Genomic DNA, 26,934 nt, shown 5'->3' with positions numbered 1-26,934 from the left:
TAGACGTGTTGGTGTTAAGAAGGCCCACTAAGTTTAGCATATTTGAGTATACAGCTCATTGAGCACTGCGAAGAAATGCTTGTTTTCACCAGACAATAACGTGTATCCTTCTGAGGATTACCTATACTTCCCTAGCATTAGGAACCTAGGTGCGACAAGCTGGTACTACAGATAAGAGAGTCAGTGCATTAACTTCACATGTATCTATGCTTCTTCCCTCCCTCCGCTGGCCCTTACCAGCCCTTTCTCATTGACTGTGTAATGTCCCTCACTTCAAGCCTTGCCTCTTCCAACTCTCAATTCCTATTCTTTAAATTCCTTCGGAGCTGGGCTAAACCAATCAGTATAGTCCTGCTCCCTTGTTAAAAGCCCACTCCTTCGGCTCGGGCCTTTAACGCTGGAACGGTCCTTTATTTGCCGGTATAGTCCGCTACTGTGGGCTATAATATGAAATCCTAAATATTGGTTGGATTTGGAATGGGCATTAAATAAATTTTTGGCAACCATCATTACTCAATGTTCGTGTATAGGAAACAGAACTATAAAAGGCAGTAATCCTGCATTCAATCAAATGTTTGTAATTGTATTTTTGTAGGGTTTACTACCCCTGATGAGGCGTTGAAGTGCTTTTTGGTGCTACTCCAGAACCCAAAAGATTAGTGATGGAATAGTTCAGTGAAATATAAGGTGTTAATTTGAGTGGTGGACAAGGAAGTATGTTAGTTTGATTAAATAGGATGAAGGAGGGATAGAGGAGGGAAGAGTCTAGCTAGTGTTATTTGAGCGTTCATATTAGTCAGATGACGTTTGGGATGAGTCCAACCAGGGATAGAAGAGTCTAGAAAGTGTTATTTTGGACATCATAGTAGTAAAATGAGGTTTGGGTGATTCAAGGAGGGATAGAGGAGGAACAAGTCTAGAAATGGTTATATAGTAGATGATAGTGGAAGAATGAGATTTGAGATGAGTCAGGGAGTGGAGGTAGAGGGTATACAGTGAGAGTTACAGGATGAGACGGAGTAGTACATTGGAGTGAGTTGAAAACTTTTTTTGGTTCTTTATTTCTACAGGAGTAAACTAATACATATATAGATACATAGCTACACAGAAAGGGTATACATGTATAAGGAAATAATAAAGAGGTATAGAATTGTATTGCATAAAGTTCCATATATGCATGTATGGATAGATAGTTAGAAATCCAAACTTTCAGTTGTTGCTGTATGTGAAAGGTAATTTATTTGTGTATTATTATAAGCTTCTTTTGTTTTTTTTATTTTTATATGATTTTATTTGTATGTTTCCCTCAATTTTTTAATAGTGAAGCACTTATAGATGCAATTGTTTTGAACATATTTACATATTGTGATAGATAAATAAACAGAGACCCACGAGCATCTAATCAAATAACTTATATGAAAACTGTGCGGTGACCTATATACACTTTAAGCATAAAAGTAATATATAGATTTGTTAAGCACACCTAAAAAATATCTATATATTTGTAAATCATAAGTAGTATATATTTTGTACAAACCAAAGCACATATCTATATACATACATATAATCCATTATACATATTTACTTGCACAGGTAAATGCTGTATAGTATGAGTGTGGTGGTCATATAAGAAGGAGCCAACTATTGAGTTGTCTTCTGAAGAGAAGGCATTATTCTCTAGCTCGTGTGCTTAGGGGTAATACATTCCATAGTTTGGCTGCTTGAACAGAGAAAGATGTACCACCCATGGTTTCTTTTCTTATCTGCTGAAGATTTGAGGTGAGATGCCAGGCTTGAGCAGAGGTTCCTTTGTTGGACATATTTGGTGATTTTATTTCTGATGAAAAGTGGTCCTGTTCCATCTATTGCTTTGTGGGTGATACAAAGCAGCTTGAAGGTGGATCTTCTCGCAACTGGAAACCAATGTAGGGCCCTCTAGGCAGGGGAGATATAGGCTTGTGGTTTTATACGTAGAAATAGTCTGACTGCTGAGTTCTGAATTTGATGTCGTTTTTTTCATACTTGATAAAGATGATTCGTGGTAGAGGCCATTGGTGTAATCATGTTTAAAAGTGCAAGAGCGATAGTAGCTTGGACCTAGTGTGGAAACCCTAGGTGGGGGAAGATGGGTTGCATAGTTTTCAATGTAGTGAAGCTTGCTCTTGCTGACTTGTCTGCTTAGGCATTCATTAATAATTTGGGGTCCGTGGTAATTCCAAGGTTTCTTCCTTCTCTAGATACTTTAGGAGGTGGTCCCAGATTTTCAGATGCAGAGTGGATCATATTTTTTACAGTCGTCCCATGTCAATATTTCCATTTTGGAAGCATTCAATTTGAAGTGGCTCCATGTCATTCACTGATCAATGGCTCTGAGGAATCTGTAGATTTTTGAGTTTCCAATGTCTTTGGGGATTTCAAGTTTAAGAAGTATTTGTATGTCATAAGCATAGTTATAACTTTGAGTTGGAAGGGTGCACAGCTATTATATTTCCTTTTTAGTATTTTTTAATTGATATTTTTTAGGTTCTCCGCAGGTGACGTCATAACCCCTCAGACGCCCTCTCTAACATACAAGTGATTCCAGTGGTTCACTGGAACCATCCCTGAGGGAACTCAAGATTCTCCTCTCTGGTCACAAGAGGATTCCAACACAATTTTGTCATTCTTAAATGAATTTCAAGTATTTATTTTTTAGTATTTTCCAAGTTCATCTTATTACTTCAATGCATTTTCAACATATCAGGCATTATCACTATTACTTCATATCCAATGCATTTCGGGCATTCATATTGCCCTTCATCAGGGGATGATACTGTTGACAAAAGAACATAAAAACATAAATATAATTCACTATTATACATCACTATGTCACATTGAGAATCTATCTAGTACAGTGAATGATGTATACATCAGTGGTTATCAATAGTGAATAGAAAACGAAAGTAGGGTTTGATTTGAGACTCACATGCCTGCTTTTGATCCTAATCGATGTGCGTTGTAAAAGATAATGTGAGAGGTCGAAGAGTTTACATGCATGGATTCGCGTATGCATCAACATTGCTGTAACTGTCTACTATGCTGTTCGCCTATCGTTTACTAACCTTGTATATGTAGGTCAGCGGCCTGGCAGCCTCTTTACGTGTGACTCCGGTTTAAAGACGCCACTCCGAAAGTGTTCGCCATTGTGTTTGTTAGTTTAAGGGTGTATCCCGGTCACGTGGTAAGCTGTAACTGAAAAAAGACTATCTCTGTGTCGTAAGCTTATTGGGAAAGACTACCGGTGTTAACTTTCAGGAAATTAGACTAATGTATACTGCAGAGAATAAAGATAAAAAAATAAAAAATTAGAAATTAAAAAATTAATAGAATGGAAAGGTGCCCATATATTGAAAAACGGAAAAGCTGGAATCGAACCCTGGTGTGTGTGGGTTATGTGGTTGGTGCTCTAAAATGGTGTGCTATATACAAATGATAATGGTTTGGGTAAAAAATGCACCCATATTACCAGTGATCACAGTTATTCCAATTTGCACCTCGGAGACATCATTAGAGATAACAAGAAAATTCAATTCTGTCATTTAGTCCATGTGGTTTTTGAGTGGATAATTTGTATATCCAAAAGTTTCCCCTCTGCAAGAGGTATTTCGTATTGTCTCTTCCTTCAATTTTTGTAACACATTCCAAAATCATGAATTTAAGTTGTGAAACATTATGCTTGTCTTCCATGAAATGCATAGCCACTGAGGATTTAGTGTTTCTTAATCGAATATTGGATTTGTGTTCTGTGAGTCTGATCTTGATGCGACGTTCTGTCTTTCCAACGTAAAGTTTCCCACATGGGCATTTTAACGCATATATAACATTTGGCGTGTCGCATGTTGCATTCACTCTGAGTTTAACTTCCTGGCCCCTCATGGGGTGATTGATTTTGTTTCCCTTTATAATGCTGTTGCAATCGCCACAATTTAAACATGCTTTGGTACCCTTGAAAGTTTCTGTTGTTTCTATTTGGGGTTGAATCATTTCACCCATGTTCCTTGCTCTGGTGAAAGCAAACATTGGAGGCTGTTCAAAAATGTTGTTAAAGTCTGGTTCCAAGGTTAACATGCGCCAGTGTTTTAGTATTATCTTTTTGAATTTGTTACTTGACGTAGAAAATTTCGATACTGCTACTATTCTGGTTTGCTCTTTTTTGTTGCTTGGTTGTAAGAGTTTTTTTCTATCAACTTGTGTTATCTTGATTCTTGATTCCTCTATGGTTTGTTCAGGGTAGCCTCTTTGTCTAAATTTCATGCCAATTTCTTGGATCCTCTGTTCACTCTTAGTCTGATCTGATGTGATCCTTTTGACTCTTGCCATTTGTGAAAACGGAAAGTATCTCTTGAGGTTCTGTTCGTGAAAGCTAGTATAGTGCAACATGTTGTTCCTGTCGGTACTTTTAACAAAAATATCCGTTTCAAATCCTTCATTCGTGAGATTGACTCTGACATCCAAGAATGTCACTGTTGTGTTTGATATTTCCCATGTTAGTTGTATTCTTTCATCCACGTTGTTGAATTCAGTCAGAGCTGTTTGTAAATCTTCCTTTGAACTTTTCCAAATAATGAATATGTCGTCAATGTACCTTATAAATAGTTTAAGGTTATCTCGCCATTTGGTTTTGGATAGTATGTGTGTCTCTTCATATTCCTTCATGAATAAATTTGCGTATACCGGCGCTGCCGAATTGCCCATGGCAGTGCCCACGAGTTGCTGGTACCATGTGTCCTTATACCTGAAGTAGCTTTGATATAAAGAGAAGATCATTCGTTCCATCAGAAATGTCTGAAAAGCAACATCCAAATCTGTGTTCATTAGGGCTTTTTCAATGGCCTCAATGCCTAGAGAGTGTGGTATGACTGTGTATAGGGAATGTACATCTGCTGTGCATAGAACCAATTGTTCATCCGGTTCTATGTTGGTTGCTTCCAATTTCAGAAGAAAGTCGGTTGTGTCCTTTATGTATGTCTTCATGCCTTTAACTGATGGCTGTAAATATTTGTCCAGCAGTTGTCCTATTGGTTCATGCAGGCTACCCCGAGTAGATACAATCGGTCGTAATGGGGGGTTGGTTACGTTTTTGTGTATCTTGGGTATCATTCGTAACGTTGGACTTTTTGGATTTTCTTTGATAAGGAATTTTTTTGTTTGGTCATTGATGGTACCCATTTCGTATGCCTTTTCAATGATCGTTTTGAGGTTTTGCATGTTATCCATAGTCGGATTATTGTCTAGTCTCATGTAAGTGTTGGTGTCCATGATGTGTTCATATACTTTTTCTTTGTAGATCGTGCGGTACATTATAACTATGGCACCTCCTTTTTCAGCTTTAGTGCAGATAATCTCTTTTTCGATTGACAATTTCCTCAGGGTACCTAAATCCTTTTGTGTAATGTTCCGTTTGCCACGTTGATGGTGTTTTATACTTGAAAGATCCTGCTTAACCATTTTCTCAAAAATATCTAAAGTTTTATGACTGATGGGTGCCTGGAAGGAACTTGGTGGTCTTAGACCCTGTAGTTGATCTGTTTCCTGTATTATGGGCTTCGGTAAAACATTGTCAAAGAAATGACGTAGACTTACTTTTCTCATTAGTTTAAAAAAACTAACTTCCAGCTCTAGATTGTCTGTGTTGGAGGTTGGCACAAAAGATGTTCCCTTTTGTAGCAGATGTTTCTCATAAGTATTCAGTGGATAGTTGCTGATGTTTATGACTAGTTGTTCTGTGGTTTCTTCTTCTTGTCTTTGTTCACTCCTGCTGTACTCCTCGTGGTTGGTGGTTCTTTTTCCTTCTATTTTTCTTTTGGTCTGTCCTCGCCTGGGTCGCCTTTTTGTGATTGACCTTGTTCTAAAAAAGGATTTGGCTCAGCTTGTGTATTGACAGTCCTGAAAGTTAACACCGGTAGTCTTTCCCAATAAGCTTACGACACAGAGATAGTCTTTTTTCAGTTACAGCTTACCACGTGACCGGGATACACCCTTAAACTAACAAACACAATGGCGAACACTTTCGGAGTGGCGTCTTTAAACCGGAGTCACACGTAAAGAGGCTGCCGCGAGGCCGCTGACCTACATATACAAGGTTAGTAAACGATAGGCGAACAGCATAGTAGACAGTTACAGCAATGTTGATGCATACGCGAATCCATGCGTGTAAACTCTTCGACCTCTCACATTATCTTTTACAGCGCACATCGATTAGGATCAAAATCAGGCATGTGAGTCTCAAATCAAACCCTACTTTCGTTTTCTATTCACTATTGATAACCACTGATGTATACATCATTCACTGTACTAGATAGATTCTCAATGTGACATAGTGATGTATAATAGTGAATTATATTTATGTTTTTATGTTCTTTTGTCAACAGTATCATCCCCTGATGAAGGGCAATATGAATGCCCGAAATGCATTGGATATGAAGTAATATTGATAATGCCTGATATGTTGAAAATGCATTGAAGTAATAAGATGAACTTTGAAAATACTAAAAAATAAATACTTGAAATTCATTTAAGATTGACAAAACTGTGTTGGAATCCTCTTGTGACCAGAGAGGAGAATCTTGAGTTCCCTCAGGGATGGTTCCAGTGAACCACTGGAATCACTTATATATAAGCATAGTTATAGCATGTCTGCTTAAACTCATTGATTATTACCGGTAATGACTACATGTAGATGTAGTGTTTCGAAGTATGCAAATTTCAGTTTGTACCATGGTTGGTAAGTGAATGCATGTATGGTGGCCTTAGGTATGTTGATTTGTGCTGTTTTGATTTGTAAAGCTACCAGATGGTAGTCTGATCATGTGATTGAAGTAATCCTTTGAAAGTTAACTACTTCTGGATTTATGAAAAATTACATCTAGGATATGTCCAGCGATGTGTGTGGGTTTGTGGATGATCTGATGTAGGTTCAGTGTCTAGGTCAGGGATGATAGTTCTTGGATGGGCCATATTGGGTTTGTCAAACAATATGTTTACGTCACCAAAGATGCATAGGTTGGAGTACTGCGTCATAAGGGTTGAAACTGTGCCTGGAACGTGTCTGGGAATGTTGCATTGCTAGGTGGTGGTTTGTAAAGAAGGAGGAACTTACAGGAGGTAGTTAGTATAGTATTACATCAGGTCATGAGGGCGTTACAACACTGCATAGAAATGTAGTAGCCTTGTTGAGATTTATTGTTTCCTGGAATGTAACAGCTAGTCCACCTCTTTTGCCTATGCGATTTTGCGTGATAGTTTGATAGCCTGGAAGAATGGCTTCATGCAACACTTAAGTCATCTCCCAACCATGATTCAGTCATGAAGAGAAAGTCAGGTTGTGTGTCAGTGAGAAGGTTGTAGATGTGGTGCTTATTTTTAGAGAGTGATTGAACATTTATTATTAGGCAGCCTAGAGTTTGTGTTTAGGTGGTGGTGTGACTTTATTTGCTAAAGGAGTGAGCAGTACTCTTTGAACTTGTAGCAGGTGTATTATTAGTGTTGGAATTAACTGCATGAAGACAACCATCATGTTGTTTTTATCTATCTTAATCCTCGCCCTGTAGGTTTATTAGGCATTTTTTTGGTCTGCATGTGTAGGTGGTGGAGAAGGGGGTTGAGAGTCAGTTGGTGAGCTGTGTTTTTGTAGAGTAACCTTGTTGTGTAATAGCCATGGAGATGTGAAGATGCGAAGAGTGGCATGATGTTTATTTTGTTTGTGTCTGTTTATGGTTGAGGGTGTATGGGTTAGGGGTAGTGGTGGAGCATGTGGGTCATGTTTTAAGGCTCTGTGCAATGGAGGACAGTTGGGTGAAGAAGTGTTGGGGTGTTTGTGATAGGTGTTAGTGAAGATGGAATTGGCAGTAAAGAGGATTTAGGATATGTTTTATTTATGTAGTCCTGAGGGGGGGGAGTGGATGTTTGTTTCTTTTTTTCATGACAGAATATAGTATGAAACTGTGTGTGTGTCTGTGAGATTTTGATGTGCTGGTGTGTGCTATGTTTTAGTTTTGTGGAGCAGTGAGATGAGATATTGATGTAGTGAATTCTCGTGGATGATTTGAATGTAAACTACTGTTAGTGAGTGGAAGTTGAGTTGTAAAGGGGGTGGTGATGTGCACTGGAGAAAAGCGTGTGTAGTGTGTGAGAGGTGAACAGCAGATGTTATGATTGTTTGTGCTAGATTTGGTAGCAGGAAGAGGAGTGGAGTGTAAGGATTGTTTTTTTGTCTGTTTTTGATAGGAAGCAGAGCGGTGTTGGTGGATGATATGAGGTAGGGTTGAGTATAGGGTTGTGGTGATGGAGAGGGGTCTGTTAGGAGTAAGTAAAGGGTAGAGCTGGTGTTTTGTAAGAACAGGAAGTGTGTATTTGAAGGGATTAAGGTTATATATAATGTCGGTGTTGTGTTGTGTTGATGATGTGTAGATTTGATAGAAGTATAGGATAGAACGGGGTTCTGTGTGAGTGAAGTTGACATTGTGTGGCAGTTGGGCTAGAAGCGTGTACAGGTGTGACTTTTGAGGTTTTTTAATGGTTGTTGAGACAATGAAGTGTGGCTAGGCTTTGTTTGTTGTAATTGAGTATTGTGCATTCACTCAGTGTGTTAATATGTTTGTGTATGTGGATGGGTTAACATGATGGCTGATGAATGAAAAATAGGGCAGCATCTCTGGCCCTAGTCCCAAACCAGCCTGAACAATCCCAGACAGGCAACTGTCCTTGTCCTCTCCCCCCCTTAGCCTTAACACCCTAAGGTAAAATAGCCCTAGGTCATGTGACCTTTGGTCAATGGGGGTCCTAGCCCTAACTGTAACCAATCAGAACCCTAGCCCTAAATCCTAGAGCCAGTGGGAGACCTGGCCCTATAAACCAGTCACAGCCCTATAAGTCAATCAAAATCCAAACCCTAAGCCCAAAAGAAACTCTAGCCCTTGGAACCACTCAGAACCCTAGCCCTATAAGCCAATCAGATCTCAAACTCCAAGCCCTAAGTCCAATTGAAACCCTAGCACTAGGAACCAATCCGAACCCTAGCAGCATCAGCCAATCAGAACTCAAACCCTATGCTCTGGGTTCAATAGAAACTCGAGTCCTAGCTGTTTATAACCCTTGTACTTCATTTTAAGACAGAAGTATAGTTTTTTTTTCTTCAAAACTGCATTCTTAATTTAACCTATGTCAAGGGGCTTTGTATGTAGAAGTCTAAGTCAATATCATTTCTCCTAAGTCCCTGTAGAAGGAGACATTTAAATAATTGATTAACTGATAACACTTATTTCTCTGCCTCATTTCTTCAGTCCTCCCCTCCTCCATTCACTTGTGTTAAACTCTTACATTTTTCTGTCTGAAACTACTTTCCCGCTTGTCACTTTTTTTATCCTCCAGTGTTTCTTCATCCCCATCAACCCAGTCATTCATCCCTTAATCCCTTTTCTACTACCTATATGTGCTTCATCTTTCTCTCCATGGTCATTCTCAATTTAATATTAGACATTCCGTCCGAGTAACAACTTTCTTAGAAATTCTTTCCCTATACTCTTCTCCTTTTATAGCTCAAGTTTATTTTTGCCCTAATTCCTCTTAGTATTTTCTTTTTCTTTTCTTCTTGTGTCTTTTCGTCAAATTAATTTCTCTTAGGTTTTATTTTCTCTGACTTATATTTCAATCAATCAATCAACCAACCAGGTAATTGTAAGTGCGCTACTCACCCATGAGGGTCTCAAGGTGCTGAGGAAGGGGGGGAGGCGCAGACCTGTTTAGCCGAAGAGCCTGGTCTTGAGGGTCTTCCTGAAGATGTCTGCAGTGGCTAGTTCTAGGTCTTGGCTGCAATGTGAGAAAAGGATCTTCCTCCTGCTCTGGCTCTGTGGATGCGTGGGGTTTCAGCCTGCGCGAGGTTAGAAGATCGGAGGTTTCTTTTGGGTACGTTGAAGTTGATTCTGTTGTTCAGGTATTTGGGTCCGTTGTTGTGTAGGCATTTGTAGGTGGGAGTGAGGATTTCCTTCATCACCTTCTGATTTTTGCTTACCTTTTTTTTTTAAATCTGATTCCTTGTTTTCATTTTCCTCCTAACATTTCAACTTTTCTCAATTTTTGCCTTTCCTCTTGACAGTATTCACACTTTGAAATTTTAAACTATATGTCCATATTCACATTTGAACTGGAGGATTGATGCAGCTCTTTCTTATAAGATGTTGTGTAGTTGAATTGTTTTAGACTTAGTACCTAGGTAAATGTAGGCATAGCAAACATGCAATACAGTTTATAATGGTACTTTTCTTTCTCATTACAGCACCCAAACATGGAAGTTCGTAACTAGACTTCCAGGATATGAAGTGAATTATCATGCTCCCAACAGTAGCTCATTCGAGGGGAATAAAGAGGAACCAATGGGGATTTAATTTGCATAAAAACTTGACCATACTTTGATCTTGGCTTGGACAAACAAAAGTATACATTTTTAAAGAATCAGTTTTTTGTAATTTCTTGCCTTTCATACTTTTCTTGCTGCTGTAGTATTTCGTTTTTTAGACCTAAACATTACTTGTATTTTATTTTGTATCTCAAAAAAGGACTGCTTTATGTTTGCCAGAATAAATGTCAAATAATACGGGTACTAAGAAGTAAGCCAGTGCTAATGTTAATTTCAGTATTTGTTAATTCACATTTCAATCTGTTTACCACACTGTCAAGTGCAGAAAATGAGAAATTCATTTTTGTTTGCTGGAATCGTTTTGCTGCTGTACATATAAAATATTTTGAACTTTAGTTTGATTTGGGACATTATGAAATAACTAGGCGGTTCCAAATCATGAATGAATAATCATGAACTTATCTAAAATTATTTAAATTTGTATATGCTGGATAATCCTGATTTTAGATTACTTATCCAATGTGACACATAATATATTTCTGTATAATTTTAAACTGAAAGTTCTTCAATTGCGACTGAAGATGCTAAAGTAAAAACTACTTCTAATGATCATGAAAAGTCTGGTAATTAAATGTCATAGAAAGACTGCATATTTAAAATAAAGTAACATAAGTGTTGCATTTCATCAGTTGGTTACAAAGATACTCACTCGTGTATATAATGGGACAGTTTCCTGTATAAGCATCTTTACAGCATGTTCGGGAAATATTGTTTTTATTCTGCAAGGATGTCATATTTTCACTCTGAGTGGCAATGGGTGGTAGAGCTGGAGGAGGTGGTTAGAAAACATTTGATTTTTAAAGAAGCCCTAAAACCATTCAACAACAAGGTGGTAGGAGAACGACTTCCCCAGCCTATTTATAATGGTATTACACTATTTTTGTCAGAAGGCTGGTAAAGAGTGTTATTCTACCAGTGGGCAAAGGAGGAAGTGAAAAGGGAAAATTCACTATGAAAAACTCAGGGAGGTTAAAGGGGAAGATGAAAGTCTAAGTTAGACTTTGCATTCAAACCATATGTCATGGTCTGCCTCTTCATGACGCTACCCTGTGGTATAGTGTAAACCATGGATGCAGATTTCTGATTGGAGAAAGTTTGAAAGTGTATTGGCTTTTCTTTCGGTTAGGAGTGCCAGGCTGACTGCTACCTACAGATTTAGTAGCTTATAAAACCTTAGTTAGTTCGATTATTTTACAGTGAGACATTACCTGTGCCCTTTTTTTCTTTTTAAAGCATCCTGGTTATATATTCACCCATTCAAATAGTATGTAAGCTATAAAAGGCACACAATTGTATGCATAACAAATCATGCAAATATTTTGCAGAATCTTTGTTACATATCTATGTTTTCTATTGGTGTGGATTAAATGGTGACATCGCTGGATTTTACAAACAGTTCCCAAATTTAAATGTGTGGTTTAGTTTGAAATACTGGAACCCGGATTATGGCACTGTTAGACCTGTCATCCTTAAGGTTGTCTTCCCTTAACTTTTTGCCTGCTTACCTCCACTTTTTGTTCGCCTTATGACTTTAAGTGCTTAACCACTTCTAACCAGTGGTAAGGTGCATGCACTTCTTCCCTAAACATAGTGACATTATTGTATAGATGATAGGCATATTCAGTTTACCTGTTTGTCCCTTGTAAAGTGATATATCATATACTCAGGGCCTGTAATCTAAATGCTACCAGTATGCCTGCAGCACGGATTGTGCCATCCACATAAGTAACCTTTCAAACCTGTCTCAGGGTTGCCATTGCAAGGCCTGTGTGTGCAGTTTACTTCTACTTCGACTTGTTATTTAAAACCACTTGGCAATCCATAAACTCCCCTTTTATTACACATAGGGCACCCCATCGGCCCTAGGTAGCCCTATGAGCAGGGTGCTGTGTAATTAAAAGATAGGACATGTACTGTTAAGTTTTACATGCCCTGATAGTGACAAACAGCTAAATAAATGTTTCACTAATGTGTGGCCTACTCCTCTCATTAGCTAGTATTGGGAATTCCTTAAAACAAGCTGTAATTCCTGGTTAGAAAGGAGTAGCTACATCATGTTTCAGATCTTTGGAATAGAGAGAGATATCCTCTCTAGTGGTAAAGTTTGATTCAACATTACTATTTTAGAAATGCCACTTTTATAAAGTATTTTGGTAATGCAAGGGATGGGCCCTACAACACTCAGATAGATAGGGCCAGTAAATACAAAATAATCAAAACATCTAGCTGACCATTTGATAGGCTGCCAACTTTTTATTCAGACTCAGACTAAATTCTCAAATAAATTGGTCTATTTAATTTAATTATTCATTTTCATGAATTTAATTGTTTAGAATTCACAAAGACAGATATCAGATACACCTAACAATTCAAATGACCTCACAAATCAATTTGCATACCATCAAGACAAATAAGGATTGAAACAGAGTCCAAATGACAAATAACAATGATTTGATATAGTTTGTGAATTCAAAAAATGAAATTTATGAAAATTAATAATTAAATGAAATTAACCAACTCATTTGAGAATTTGGTCTGCTTCTGCATAAAAAGTTGGCAGCCTATCAAATGGTCAGCTAGATGTTTTGATTATTTTGTACTTTTATAAAGTGGACATTTCTCTGCTCTTAACTTAGGCCTGTGTGCCTGCAGCTGGTGTCCAATACACATTTTGGCTGGGTGCCCGCTACACCTTGTGCATTCCCTCTAGACAGCCACAAATACAGGAAGGGTGGGTGTGACAGAGGACTCCTCTGCATCTGATAGCCTTCCTGGACAAAGTGTCCCTCCACTCCTGGGCTCTGAAGTGGGTTTTTGCAGCTTTTCCTACATTGGCGATGAAGCAGCAGCGGCTTTGCACTAATCGGAACTGACACAGCGCAGCAGCGGCTGCTCAACGACCCCGACTCTACAGCCAGTTTGACTCGACAGTGATGGACAGCACAGCTCAATGACGACACAGTGTCTGCATCATACAGGGGTTCGTAGTGACTAACCTTCCATCGACAGTGCGGATCGGTGCTGACACTGTCCTCCATCCAAGAGATCGACGATGACGCGGGCCCTTCTCACCTCAACTCGGCTTGAGTCCTCGACGTCGATGCTGTGCTCCATCCAAGGTACTTTCTCAGCGGGACCTGTCTGAGTCCTGTAGCCGGCCTGCCCATCATCTCGGTCTGCCTGAACTAGCGCGACCTCAAGTAACCTTTTAGCACTACTGACTTCTAAGCACTATTTTTTTTTTATTCTTTAAAAATGTATAACTCCGGCTCTACTTATTGGATTTCTGTCGTTTTGATCTTGATTTTCTCATAAAAGTATTCTCCATTTTTCTAAACCTTGGAGTTTTTGTGTGGTGTTTTCATTGTGTTACTGTGTGTGTTGCATAAATACATAACACATTGCCTCTTTAGATAAACCTGCCTGCTCTGTGCCAAGCTGCTAGAGGGTGAATACAGGTTATGTTTTAGTTTATATCTAGCTTACCATGACTAGAGTGGTGGTTCCTGCCTGGGCAGGGTGCATACTGGTGTTCAGCTGTGAGGTTAGGACTTGTTTTTGTGCTTTACCATATAGTAATTCAGTGTTCACTGCAAATCTATACTTAAGACAAAGTCAAATCTTTTTCAATTCTCCCTGATTGACATCTTTGATTTTTCCAAAAGTCTTGTTGCCCCATACTGATTTTCTCTACAATGTCTGTGGTCCTACCTGGCAATATGGAATTCGAGCTGGCCAACCTGGAGACATACCCAGCTGAGGGGGTACTGCCAGAAAAGAAGAGTGTTCCATAAGGGAAGTGCCAAGAAGGCAGAGGTTCAGAAAGCCTTGAGAGCATGGGCAGCAGCCCACCTAGAAAAAGTGGATGAGGTGGAGGGGGTCAAAGTCTGAGAAGGAGGTATTGGAGCAGGATTAAGATGGAGGTCTTGACATGCAGCCTATTGATGTGGGGGGTAGCATCCTCCCAGGACTGGAGCAGACCAGGCAGCAGTGTGTCTTCAAGGAACCGATCCCCAAAGGAGCTGGAGGACAGGAGGGAGGAGAGAAAACTGAAGCTAGAGCTTGCCAAATTGAAATTGGAGCAGGCCCGTGTTAAGCTAGAGAAGGAGCAGGCCTTGCTAAAATTGAGAGAGAGCAAGCTCTAGAGTAGAAAATGCTGGCCATAGAGGAGAGGAAATGGCCTATGAGCTCAACATGAGAGAGCTCGACATCAGAGCCCTGGGAGATGGGTCCAGCAACTTCAATGGTGACACCAAATCTGCTGTGTCCACTGGTGAGTCCAGAGTCAGGATCCCAAAAGATTTGGTGCCCAGTTGCATGGCTAGGGATGACATAGACAAACGGTTAGCAGTCAATGAAGTGGCTCTGAAAGTGCACTGGATTTCAAAGGAGTTTTCGGATGGTAGTTTGTGGAGGTATATGCCTACGATGGGGAAGGATACACTCCTTACACCTGAGGTAGAGGACCAGACATACTACACTGCAATGAAAGCCATCCTAGTCAGCATGTTTGGACTGACCCCTGAGAGGTATAGGCTCCTCCGATTCAGGGGCAGCCACAAGATCTCTTCACAAACATGGGTGTAGGTCTTGAATTATGCCAGCAAGGCACCGAAGGGCTAGGTGAGGGGCAGCAAGGTTGATGAATATTCAGGGCTGTACAACTTGATTTTGAAGGTGCACATGCTTGATATTTTGTTTCCACAGCTGCACCAACATCTGGGGGATAGCAAGTTAACTGACCCTAGGAAACATGCTGAGTAGGCGGTCATCTGGGTCAGCACTAGAGTGCCCATGAAGGCATCTGGTGGGGCTCCCAAAAGGGTGGTCAGGGTTCCCACCAGAATAAGGAGGGGGAGATAAAGCTAGTTCTCTAAAGGCCCCCAAAACTAACCTGACGAAGGTCAGTAGCCAAATCCATTAAGTGCTATGAGTATGGACACTACAAGGGGGATCCCAAGTGTACAAAAAGAGCACCGCCTCCCACTGGGGAAAGGAATTCAGGGGTGGTTAGTTTAGTGCTGTGGAAGAGTTTGTCCCAGTTAATGGGGGAGGGTTTAGTGGGGTTACCCTAGTGTGCCTTGGTGACAGTGAGATGGTTCCTAAGAGCCATTTGATCTTAAATACCACTAAGTATAGGCAATGGGTCATCAGCAATGGGAATGTGTTGAGGCTCTGAGGGATACAGGAGCCAGCATGACTATGGTAAGGAGTCAGCTGGTATCCCCAGAGCAGGTAGTTCCAAAAACAGAGAGGGTCACTATTGAGTGGCCCTTGTTCCCTTTGAGTGGGGGGGGGCGGGGGGGTTTACAGAGCTCCTGAAAGTTTCTGTGAACCCTGCCATGCCTGTGGACTGTTTGTTGGGTAATAACCTTGAGCAGACTATCTGGAAAGAAGTGGAGCTCAAGTCTCACGTGGAGATGTTGGGATTAGCTTAATGGATCTGTGCAACATCAAGGTCCATAGGTGCCCAAGATGGGAGTTGAAAAGGGCTAGAGCCTGGAACAATGGCCCAGCCAGCTGCTAAAAAGAGGAAAGGCAGAGGGTGTGGTAAACCAGCCCCTGAATGTATTCCCATTGAGGTGGGTGTGGCTCCTGCAGTGTCCACCCCAGAGCCCACGGAGGAGGGCACTGCTTCCCTTGGTGTCCTGACTACACTTGCTGGATGGCATGTAAAAGGCCCAGAGGGAGTGTCCAACCCTTGAGTTACAGGCTAAAGCCCAAGCAGCAGATGATGTCTCTGGAAGTTACCACATTTACTGGGAGGACATCCTCCTTTACAGTGAGCCTAAGGCGCCTGCGTGGGACGGCAAGGGCTCTGGTGGTCCTCCGATGCTACAGGGCCTTCCTACTGGAGATGGCTCACGAGATTCCCCTGGCAGGACTTCCTTAGATGACTTTTGCAGGACCTGTGTAACCTGTCGGAAGACAAGACAGAGGCTGAAAGCTCCTTAATCCCTTGTCAGTCATTGGCATACCCTTTGAGCGGGTAGGCATCCACATTGTTGGTCCTATGGATCCCCAGACTGCATAAGGCAACAGGTTTATCCTGGTTCTGATGAATCATGCCACTTGGTACCCAGAGACAATCCCACTGAGGACCATGACTGCACCTTCAGTGGCAAAGGTCCTGATAGGGATTTTTCCCCAAGTGTGTGTCCCCAAGGAAGATGTATTTGACAGGGATACAAGCTTCATGCCTGAATACATGCAGTCAAAGTAATCTACAATTTCTCCAGTCTTTACCATCCACAAGCCAATGGGCCTGTTGAGAGATTCAACAAGGCCCTGAAAAGCATGAATAAAGGCCTACTTGAGGTACTGAGGAATAGGATGGCATGTAAAAGGCCCAGAGGGAGTGTCCAACCCTTGAGTTACAGGCTGAAGCCCAAGCAGCAGATGATGTCTCTGGAAGTTACCACATTTACTGGGAGGACATCCTCCTTTACAGTGAGCCTAAGGTGCCTGCGTGGGACGGCAAGGGCTCTGGTGGTCCTCCGATGCTACAGGGCCTTCCTACTGGAGATGGCTCACGAGATTCCCCTGGCAGGACTTCCTTAGATGCCTTTTGCAGGACCTGTGTAACCTGTCGGAAGACAAGACAGAGGCTGAAAGCTCCTTAATCCCTTGTCAGTCATTGGCATACCCTTTGAGCGGGTAGGCATCCACATTGTTGGCCTATGGATCCCCAGACTGCATAAGGCAACAGGTTTATCCTGGTTCTGATGGATCATGCCACTTGGTACCCAGAGACAATCCCACTGAGGACCATGACTGCATCTTCAGTGGCAAAGGTCCTGATAGGGATTTTTCCCAAGTGTGTGTCCCCAAGGAAGATGTATTTGACAGGGATACAAGCTTCATGCCTGAATACATGCAGTCAAAGTAATCTACAATTTCTCCAGTCTTTACCATCCACAAGCCAATGGCCCTGTTGAGAGATTCAACAAGGCCCTGAAAAGCATGAATAAAGGCCTACTTGAGGTACTGAGGAACAGGTGGGACATTACCCTACCATGACTGTTGTTTATCTACAGGAGGATACCACAGAAGAGTGTGGGATTCAATCCCATGATCTTCTGTACGGGTACCTTGTTAGAGGACCTCTGAGTCTGAGGAAGGAGTGGTTGGAGAAAACTCCCAGGAAGGCTCCCCCGGATGTAGTGAGCTACATTCTAGCCTTCAGAAGCAAGATGGCTAATTTGTGGAACCAAGCTTCTGACAACTTGGAAGCCAGCCAGGCTGTAATGAAAAAGTAGTATGACCAAAATTCTATCACTGTGGAATTACAGCCTTGGTAATGGAATCTGTGGAACCCAGGGCTCTCCAGGACCGCTGGACTTGGCCATATGAGGTGATTGAGAAGGGTTAGGCCACATACCTGGTGGACCTTAAGAACCCCATTAACCCCTCAGGGTGCTACACATCAATCACCTCAAACCCCACTTTGAGAGGTATGAGCTCACCATGCTGTTGTCCCAGACTGAGAAGAGAAAGAGGAAAGTGAACCTCTCCCTGACCTCTTGGACTCCAAGAAGAAGGAGGGGTCTGTGGAAGGAGTAACACTTTTCCCTGCTCTAAGTTCTGAACAGGAGAGAGACTGTCACAACATGTTGGAGCAGTACTCCTCTCTTTTCTCCCTTACTCCTGGGACCACCCCCTTGTGTACCCATGATGTGGACACAGGGGGCAACCTTCCTCTTAATAATAACTCTTAAAGTTCCTTGGATAAGGTGAGAGCCAGCATCAAGAGTGAAGTCTCTAAGATGCTGGAACTGGGCTTGATGGAACCCTCCAGAAGCCCCTTGTCCAGTCCTGTGGTTCTCTAGCACCGATAGCTGCCCCCGTGGGCATCACACCTGAACTGAGGTTCTATCTGGATTATAGAGGGCTACATGATTGGACAAAGACTGATGCTCATCCCATCCCCCAGGCTGATGAGCTCCTTGACTGGTTAGGGCCTGCCCAGTACTTAAGCACCTTTGATCTTACATCAGGGTACTGACAGATCACCCTAACAGAAGATGCCAAGGAGAGGTCTGCCTTTTCCACTCCAGAGTATCACTTCTAATTTTGTGTGATGCTCCTTGGACTCAATAATGCACCTGCCATCTTCCAGAGGTTGGTGAACCAGTGACTTGCTGGTATGGAGGCCATCCTCAGCTGCCTATCTGAATGACATAGCTGTCTTCAGTAGAAGTTGGAAGGACCACCCTTTTCACCTCCAGGGGGTGATTGAGGCTTTGCAACAGGCAGGCTTGACTATCAAAGCCAGTAAGTGCCAGATAGGGCAGGGGTCTAATCTCAGGACACCTGGTCGGCAGGAGTAGGGTATAGTCCCTCCAAGCCAAGATAGAGACTATCCCAGACTGAGGTCTGAGGTCAGAGCATTCTTGGGCCTGACTAAGTATTACAGAAGGTGAGTCAAGGGATATGGCACCAGTATTGCCCCCTTGACAGAGCTGACTTCTAGGAAGCAGCCCAGAAATGTGATTTGGACAGAGGCATGCCAAACTGCATTTGACTCCCTGAAGCATTCGATGCACACAGCCTCTGTGCTCAAGGCCCCTGGCTTCTCCAAGAAGTTCATCAGTGTTATCACAGCTAAATGAAGAGGGCATTGACCAACCTGTAGCCTTCATCGCCTGGAGGCTACTCCCCATAGAACGATGGTGGAGTTTTATAGATAGAGAGGTTTCTGCTGTTGTCTGGGCACTGAAGAAGTTGAGGCCATACCTGTTTGACCCTCACTTCCTGATTCAGACTGACCAAAGGCCCGTCAGGTGACTCATGCAAATGAGGGGTGAGAATACAAAACTGTTGAGGTGGTCCATCTCTCTACAGGGAATGGACTTTATGGTGGAACACCGCTCTGGTACAGAACACGCCAATGCTGGTGGTCTGTTTAGATTCTTTCGCCTTAGTTATGAGAACTCCCAAGAGGGTGGGTAGTTCTCCCCACCTTCAGCTGGAGGGAGTCCATTTCCCTTCAGGGTATGGACTTCAGTTTGGAGCAAAGACCAGTGGTAGGCTACAGCAATGTTGACGGTCTATCCAGGTTTTTCCACCTTAGTGACGAGAACTCCCTAGAGGTTGGGTAGATCTCCCCACTTTTAGGTGGGGGGACACGTGCTAGACCTGTCATCCTTAGGGTAGTCTTCCCCCAACTTTTTGCCTGTTTACCTCCACTTTTTGCTTCATCTTTTTGTTCGCCTTAGGACTCTGAGCGCTTTACCACTTCTAACCAATGCTAAAGTGCATTTGCTTCTTCCATAACCATGGTGACATTGGTGTATACCTGATCAGCATATTTAGTTTACTTGTAAGTTCCTTGTAAAGTGGTATATCATACAACCAGGGACTGTAATCTAAATTTTACTTGTGGGCCTGCAATACTGGTTGTGCCACCCACACAAGTAGCCATTCAAACCTGCCTCAGGCCTGCCATTGCAAAACCTGTGTATTTGAATAGGTCACACCTATAGTAGGCCCTAGGTAGATCTATGGGCAGGGTGCTATGTAACTAAACGTTAGGACATGTATTGTTAAGTTTTACATGTCCTGGTGATCCATCGGGCGCGCCAGGGATAAACACTCACAATTCAACATTGCCAATACACATTTACCCAATTTCTTTTTATCACTTTTCTCCGGTACCCACTGGGGGTCAAGTTTTATAATTCATTTGGATGTCAATTAGTTTGTTTCCAGTAATCTTAACATTTTCTAAACAAAATATATAGCCTAACTAATCTTTCACAGATCAAAACTCTTTCCTGGTCGAAGAACCATTAGTTGAGTTAGTTGATATTAACAGTTGATATTAACAGTTTTCTAACTAATTCATATATCTTAATGAAATAACCACAGATTCTGGGTAAGATTCATAAGTTTTATCTAAATTTCAGACATAAAGATGATCGCTCTTTCAATACAAATTCACAGTGCAAATGCCATCATTTTCATATGCAAGAGATAAATCATTTAGCAGATACAGCAAATGTCACAAACTCATTCAATAAATCAATGCAAAAGGAGTAGATAGATTAAGAGACAAAAAGAGTTCAGAGGCAAAAATACATTTGCAAAGAAATATGTAAATTATGAGTCCGAATAATATTTACTTATTTGAAATACTGAAGACCACCCCTCTGGCCAAAGGAATGGTGGGGGTCCCCTGAGTTAGAATCAGGAGACAAAGACTATAGGACAGGATCAGAACAGAACAGTTACTTACTAGACTTCTCTACAAACCTGACGTACCACGGCGTATCCCTTTCTTACACTCTCTCCCTCCTCGATGTTCTTCCGGAATATTCTAATCTAATCAGACTGCATTCGAATCTGAATCATCCCAGACTGCTCTCTCCTCTCTTTTCTTGATCTTTCTCAACCCAGCTTCCCTCTCTCCCACCCAGCAGCAGCAAGCTTCTCTTGGCTTGGCAATCGCATCACCAACCTCCTTAATATTCTAAAGTCACTCTAGATATAGTCTTCATTTCTGCATGTCCCACCCTGAATAGTTGCAAATATTAATGAAATATGGCATACGATTGGACAGAGCTAGGGGAGTTTTCATCACAGTATGCTGACATTTGTTTTTTTTATTAAAGTACCTTTGTTTTGCAAACCCTTCCCCTTTAGCTCATTCATGTTTCCTTTCGCATTCATATATTGTTGCAACTTTTTATAACAATTTCTATGCAGTCTCCATAGACGAGGCATACACGTCTTGACTTTCCCAAGTCTTCTGTCCTTGGTATTTGGCAGCAGTTCATTTCTTTGGTCATTGGGTCATATTCCGAGTCTACTGAGCATGCGTAACTCATTGTCATTCGATTCCACTTTCTCTCCATGTCATGTGCGAAACAGGCCCAAATGTACACTATTGATAAAAGAATCATAAAGAGATGTTATTTTGTCAAATATATAATTCTCACTGTTCACCACCCACTTCTACTCTATTCCATGTTATTATTATTCTGGGCAAGAGCTTTAACGTAGGAGGCTTTCTTTTTACTTCAGGCAAACAGATGCCAGGCATGCGGTTTTGCAGGACCACATGTTAGTCCTTCTTGCGCATGCGCAAAGATTTCCCTCCAAAAGCGAGTTAGTCATGTTATCTCTACGTAATTCTAGTTTGCACATGCGCAAAGCAGTTTGACAAATTAAAGCGATTTTAGCCTCGTTGCACGTTCTTCCACATTAATTAAGCATGCGTAAAGCTTTCTTCCCACATGTCGGTAATTGGTGTATATTAGTTTTGTCTCATCTACAACTTTTAGCGGTTAATAAAAGTTAATGAAGGTTTTGTTTCGAGCAAGTTTAGTTTTCTTGAATCATTTCTCCATCACTGGCATGGACGTCATTTGGGAGTAGTCAGGGCTATAGCTGTGACTTCAAGCTTGTTCCCTGATACTCCTGGCACTTCCTTTGCGACCCCTGGCCTCAATGGGATGAAAGCTTTGCCTCCTCTGAGGCCAGGGGTTGCAAAGAAAGTGCCAAGAGTAACGGAGAGCAAGCTAGAGGTCACAGCTGTGACACCTGACTACTCCCAAATAACATCCATGTGCGATGGTAGTGACAAACAGCTACATTCGTTTTTCACTACTGTGAGGCCTACTCCTCTCATAGGCTAGCATTTGGAATTACTTAAAACACTCTTAAGCTGTAATGCCTGATTAGAAAAGAGTAGCTACATCATGTTTCATATCTTTGCAATAGTAATGAGAAATCCTCTTTAGTGGTAAAGTTGGATTTAACATTTCTACTTTAGAAATGCCACATTTAGAAAGTGGACATTTCTCTGCTCTTCACTTAGCTTTATGTGCCTGCAGCCTGTCTCCAATACACGTCTGGGCTGGGTGACAGCTACGCTGTGTGCATTCCCTCCAGACAGCCACAAACTCAGGAAAGGTGGGTGCGACTCCTCTGCATTCTGATAGCTTTTCCAGGCAGAAAGGGGAGAGGGAGCTGGCACGTCTGAATAGGCTGTGTCCTGTCCCCACACAAAGGACTAATTACCCTCCACAGATAGCCTGGCAGACAGGACTGGGATGAAGGGGACCTGTGCACTTTAAGGAGTTCCTTTGAAGTAACCCCCTCATTTTGAAGGCACTTTTTGGTATAAGTCTTCTGACCTTACCAAATCAGTACACTACTGGACCTGTGAAAAAAAACTAACAGGAGTAAGGGCTGCTATGCTACCACGATTGCCACTCCCCTTGACTGACTGTTCTAAGGATCTGGTTCACTGCTGTGCTGAACTGCTTCCTGCTGATTTCTGCCCTGCTGAGGAATAGGACTGGACCCATCTCACTTGAACCCAGAGTGGAGTGACTCCAAGAGCTTGCTGGCTTGTCTCCTATTTTCTGAAGTCTAAGGGCCATAAATGACTTCTTTCAATTCTGTTGGTGCTGCTGGACTCTGCCATGTATGAATCCTACCCTTGCATGAACTGCCCTCTCTAGCCCTCGGCCACTGAACTGGGTTTTTGCAAGTTTTCCTACATTGACATTGACATTGACGCAGCAGCAGCTTTCTGTCCAATGAAACTGATGCATCGCCTTTCATTGCTGACGCAGCGACTGCTTAATGGCTGCACTCTATAGCTGTTGCGGCTGGGCAACGACGGACAGTGCGGCTTGACCACGAAATGGTGCCTGCATCATACAGGTGTTTCTCTACAAAGATTCCATCACGGAATGGATGATGACGTGACGACTCCTCGCTCAAGTCCTCGACGTCGCCGCTTTTCTCCATCCAAGGTACTTTGTCAACGGGATTTGTCTGATTCCTGAAACTGTATCAACAACAAAAGACCTGTCCCTATATTATGTAGAAACAGCTGTTTCCCTTATATCTCAACAGACCCTTATCATAAGGTGTCAAGAAACGCAGTGAGTAATCATTACCCTCCTGCTTAATTATGCCACTATAGTCATGAGCTCAAATCTAAAAATGTGTCTATAAATGTGTGTGGTACAGCAGACAACTACGCGCCCTCACCACTCCTAAGAAACCAACTTTCAAAAAAAGGGGGAGGGGGATATGGCCGTGCCTCACGGGAGCAGCACCCGCGGAGGAATAAACAGACTGGTACTCGTCTGTATCCTCACATTTTCATCATCAGCATCTGCCAACTATAACAAAAAGAGGGGAAAACAAACAGTGCAGACAACATAAACCAAATATGTGCTCTGTGTAAGTGACCCAATTCGGTGTGACCACTCTCATCTCAAAGTGTGACACCACCACCGTTTAAAAAGGGCAGAGCTCCACTAGCTAAATTACTTTTATTCCATGCTGTGTGCCCGCTCTATTAAAACCAAAGCAACATGTTTCATTTCCGTGATAGATTTACTGGCAATTTCATCAGGGTTTTGGGTCTGCGCGATCTCTGCACGTCAAATCTCCATTTATTGTACCAGGTAGCTGCTGTTTGCCGGGGGTTGAGCGGAGGCCATTTACTTGCACAAATACCGCACTGACTGAGTTCAGTTGTCCGGTACCTGCAACAAAGCTACAGGCACCAGTTTGTGCTGATTCTTCTACGGGGGCGCTGGTATATAAGCAAACAGCAGCTAACTGGTACAATAAATGGAGATTTGGCGTGCAGAGATCGCGCAGACCCAAAACCCTGATGAAATTGCCAGTAAATCTATCACGGCAATGAAACATGTTGGTTTGGTTTTAATAGAGCGGGCACACAGCACGGAATAAAAGTAATTTAGCTAGTGGAGCTCTGCCCTTTTTAAACGGTGGTGGTGTCACACTTTGAGATCAGAGTGGTCGAACCGAATTGGGTCACTTACACAGAGCACATATTTGGTTTATGTTGTCTGCACTGTTTGTTATCCCCTCTTTTTGTTATAGTTGGCAGATGCTGATGATGAAAACGTGAGGATACAGACGAGTACCAGTCTGTTTATTCCTCCGCGGGTGTTGCTCCCGTGAGGCACTGCCAACTCCCCCTCCCCCTTTTTTGAAAGTTGGTTTCTTAGAAGGGGTGGTGAGGGCGCGGAGTTGTCTGCTGTACCACACACATTTATAGACACATTTTTAGATTTGAGCTCATGACTATAGTGGCATAATTAAGCAGGAGGGTAATGATTACTCACTGTGTTTCTTGACACCTTATGATAAGGGTCTGTTGAGATATATGGGAACCGCTGTTTCTACATAATATAGGGACAGGTCTTTTGTTGTTGATATGATATAGAGTGGGGGCGACCTGTACATATCCCTTTTCTCCCCCTTGGGCTCCTAATTGTTTAAGAGTGATTCCTGAAACTGACCTGCCCTCAATCGCGGTCAGTCTGAAATTTGGATTTACCTTGGTCTAGCATGATCTCAAGTAACCTTTTAGTGCTATTGACTTCTAAGCACTATTTCTGGTTTATTCTTTAAAAATTCATAACTCTGGTTCTACTTAGTGGATTTTTTGTCATTGTGTTATTGTGTATGTGTGGATTGCACACGTACTTTACACATTGCCTCTTTAGATGAGCCTGCCTGCTCTGTCCAAACTACCAGAGAGTGAGCACAGGTTATCTTTTAGTGTGTATCTAGCTTACCCTCGCTAGAGTGGTGTTTCCTGATTGGACAGTATGCATATCTCTGCCAGCCAGGTTTGATCTGCTAAAATGTACCTTGGGGAAAATTGCAGAGGTGCATTATTTGCTGCAAAAATCATAATTTCGGTATGTGCAGTATCTGGCGTTACGGCACATGTCGGAATATAAAAAGGCTTTCCTAATGAGGGGTTGTTTGTTTTGAGTACAAATATTTGTACTACAACATTCATGGTGATTACAGTTGCTTTGCTGCCGTCCACCACCTGTTTATATGCATTTTCATATTCCAAAGAGTGGGTTTTCTCCTCATATACTCTGTCACGCCATCAAAGGTGGATTACCATCTGTCAGATGAGCCCTGCAAGATTTTGTCTAATATCCCAGCTTGCTTTTTGCCTTTGGAAGCAACACTAAACCCTAGACTTAGCATGGCATACCAGACATACCATCTAACATCTTTGATCTTATGCTGTCTGAAACACTTACAGCTCTGCCGGTAAATCAGGTGGCATCGCTAGCAGGTGCTACCAGCTGCCACTTTGTTTCTCTACTTGGAGATTCATAGCTGGAAGAAGCGAGATTTTTTTAAAGAACAGTAATATGGTCCTGACATTTTCTGCTCCTTTGCCTTACAAAGCATTATGAAGTTTTGCAGTCATACCTGCTTTTTTCTTCACAATGTGATCAATGGACGTATTGCACAGCTATTTTCCTTGACTTGCTCGCCACAGATTGAGTCCACATTAGGAACTTGATTGACCAAATTATGACAAAATATCAAGTTTGCTCCTAGTTAGAAAAACGTTCTGCATAGTAGAAAAAAATCAGTGGGAATTGTTGCAACCAGGCCTCATGACAAGTATGCCTGTTTGCTCTATGATAAAGGTGAATGAACTTAGATGTTGAATATTTGTGATGCTACTGATGTTAACATATTTGAACCTTTTTATGAGTGTGACCTATATGGTTCGAAGGAGGTTGGCGCATGCCACATAATGTTACGTTGACATGTAAAGAAAAATAACTAGAGTGGCTGCCGGATCCCCAGACGCGTCCCAATCACCTCATCACATTAGCATTCATTAAGAGTTCCCTGGTGGTGGCAGAAAAATGTAGCAACAGAATAACAACACGTGTGTGCTTTAAATGCAGATCATAAGTAGTACCGCTAAAATGTATTGCAAAAATATGAATGCAATGTTGGATGACTGCCAACAGATGAATGCAGAAGAAACTAAAATACAGTTATTATCACGTTTTTCCTCATTTAGTGGGCTAAAAAACCCCAGAGGTAATATCACTCCTCCCAGTTGGAGTCATGCTCTGAGTGCTTTGGAGTGTAATGTCCTGGATTAGCAAGCAACTCTAACTGAAGGCCCAATAGAGTAGACTTTTATACCAGTTTCATAAGTACAGAATATGTAGATTCCAGTAAAAAGGTATGTTTTGATATTAAATGTCCATGTTTGCTTATAAATTTCACAAAATTATGAGAGGGACCCCTAGTTTAACCAAGGGAATAGAGGTACTACACCAAACACAAACAAAATGTTCCCTTGATTCTGACGATCAATGTATTACATAAGTAATACATTGATCGTCAGAATCAAGGGAACATTTTCTTTGTGTTTCATGTTTGCTTATAAACAACGCTTTCTCACCGTTTAACCCATTTCTAAAGTCCCTTTACTTCCTTCTGTGCCCCATGTGTTGAATTAGTAAGAGTCATTAACTGCATCAGCCTCAGATGATATGATATTATTGAACGCACATAAAATAAGCTAGAATAATTCATGTGTACTAACCACAGATGGAATTCATCCTGTTTGCTGTGGTGGTGGTTTATTCAGGCACCTGGGTCCGAACTCCATTGTAAGAAATTCAATTATTATTTGAGGTGAGAAA

The 26,934-nt window shown here is 41.8% G+C and overlaps 1 protein-coding gene across 1 annotated transcript in view; it reads left to right on the top strand.

Moving 5' to 3' along the window:
• Positions 1–11,078, top strand: part of CTH (cystathionine gamma-lyase) — a 204,559-nt gene extending 193,481 nt beyond the window's left edge. The window contains exon 12 of the mRNA XM_078668721.1: positions 10,313–11,078. Coding sequence (XP_078524847.1) covers positions 10,313–10,339 — 27 coding nt within the window. The 3' untranslated portion in view covers positions 10,340–11,078. The remainder of the gene's footprint in view (positions 1–10,312) is intronic.
• Positions 11,079–26,934: the final 15,856 nt, after the last annotated feature.

This window comes from Lissotriton helveticus, chromosome 1_2 (genome assembly GCF_964261635.1).
Source record: "Lissotriton helveticus chromosome 1_2, aLisHel1.1, whole genome shotgun sequence".
Classification (NCBI taxonomy): Eukaryota; Metazoa; Chordata; class Amphibia; order Caudata; family Salamandridae; genus Lissotriton; species Lissotriton helveticus.
This window is presented reverse-complemented; position numbering and strand designations above follow the sequence as displayed.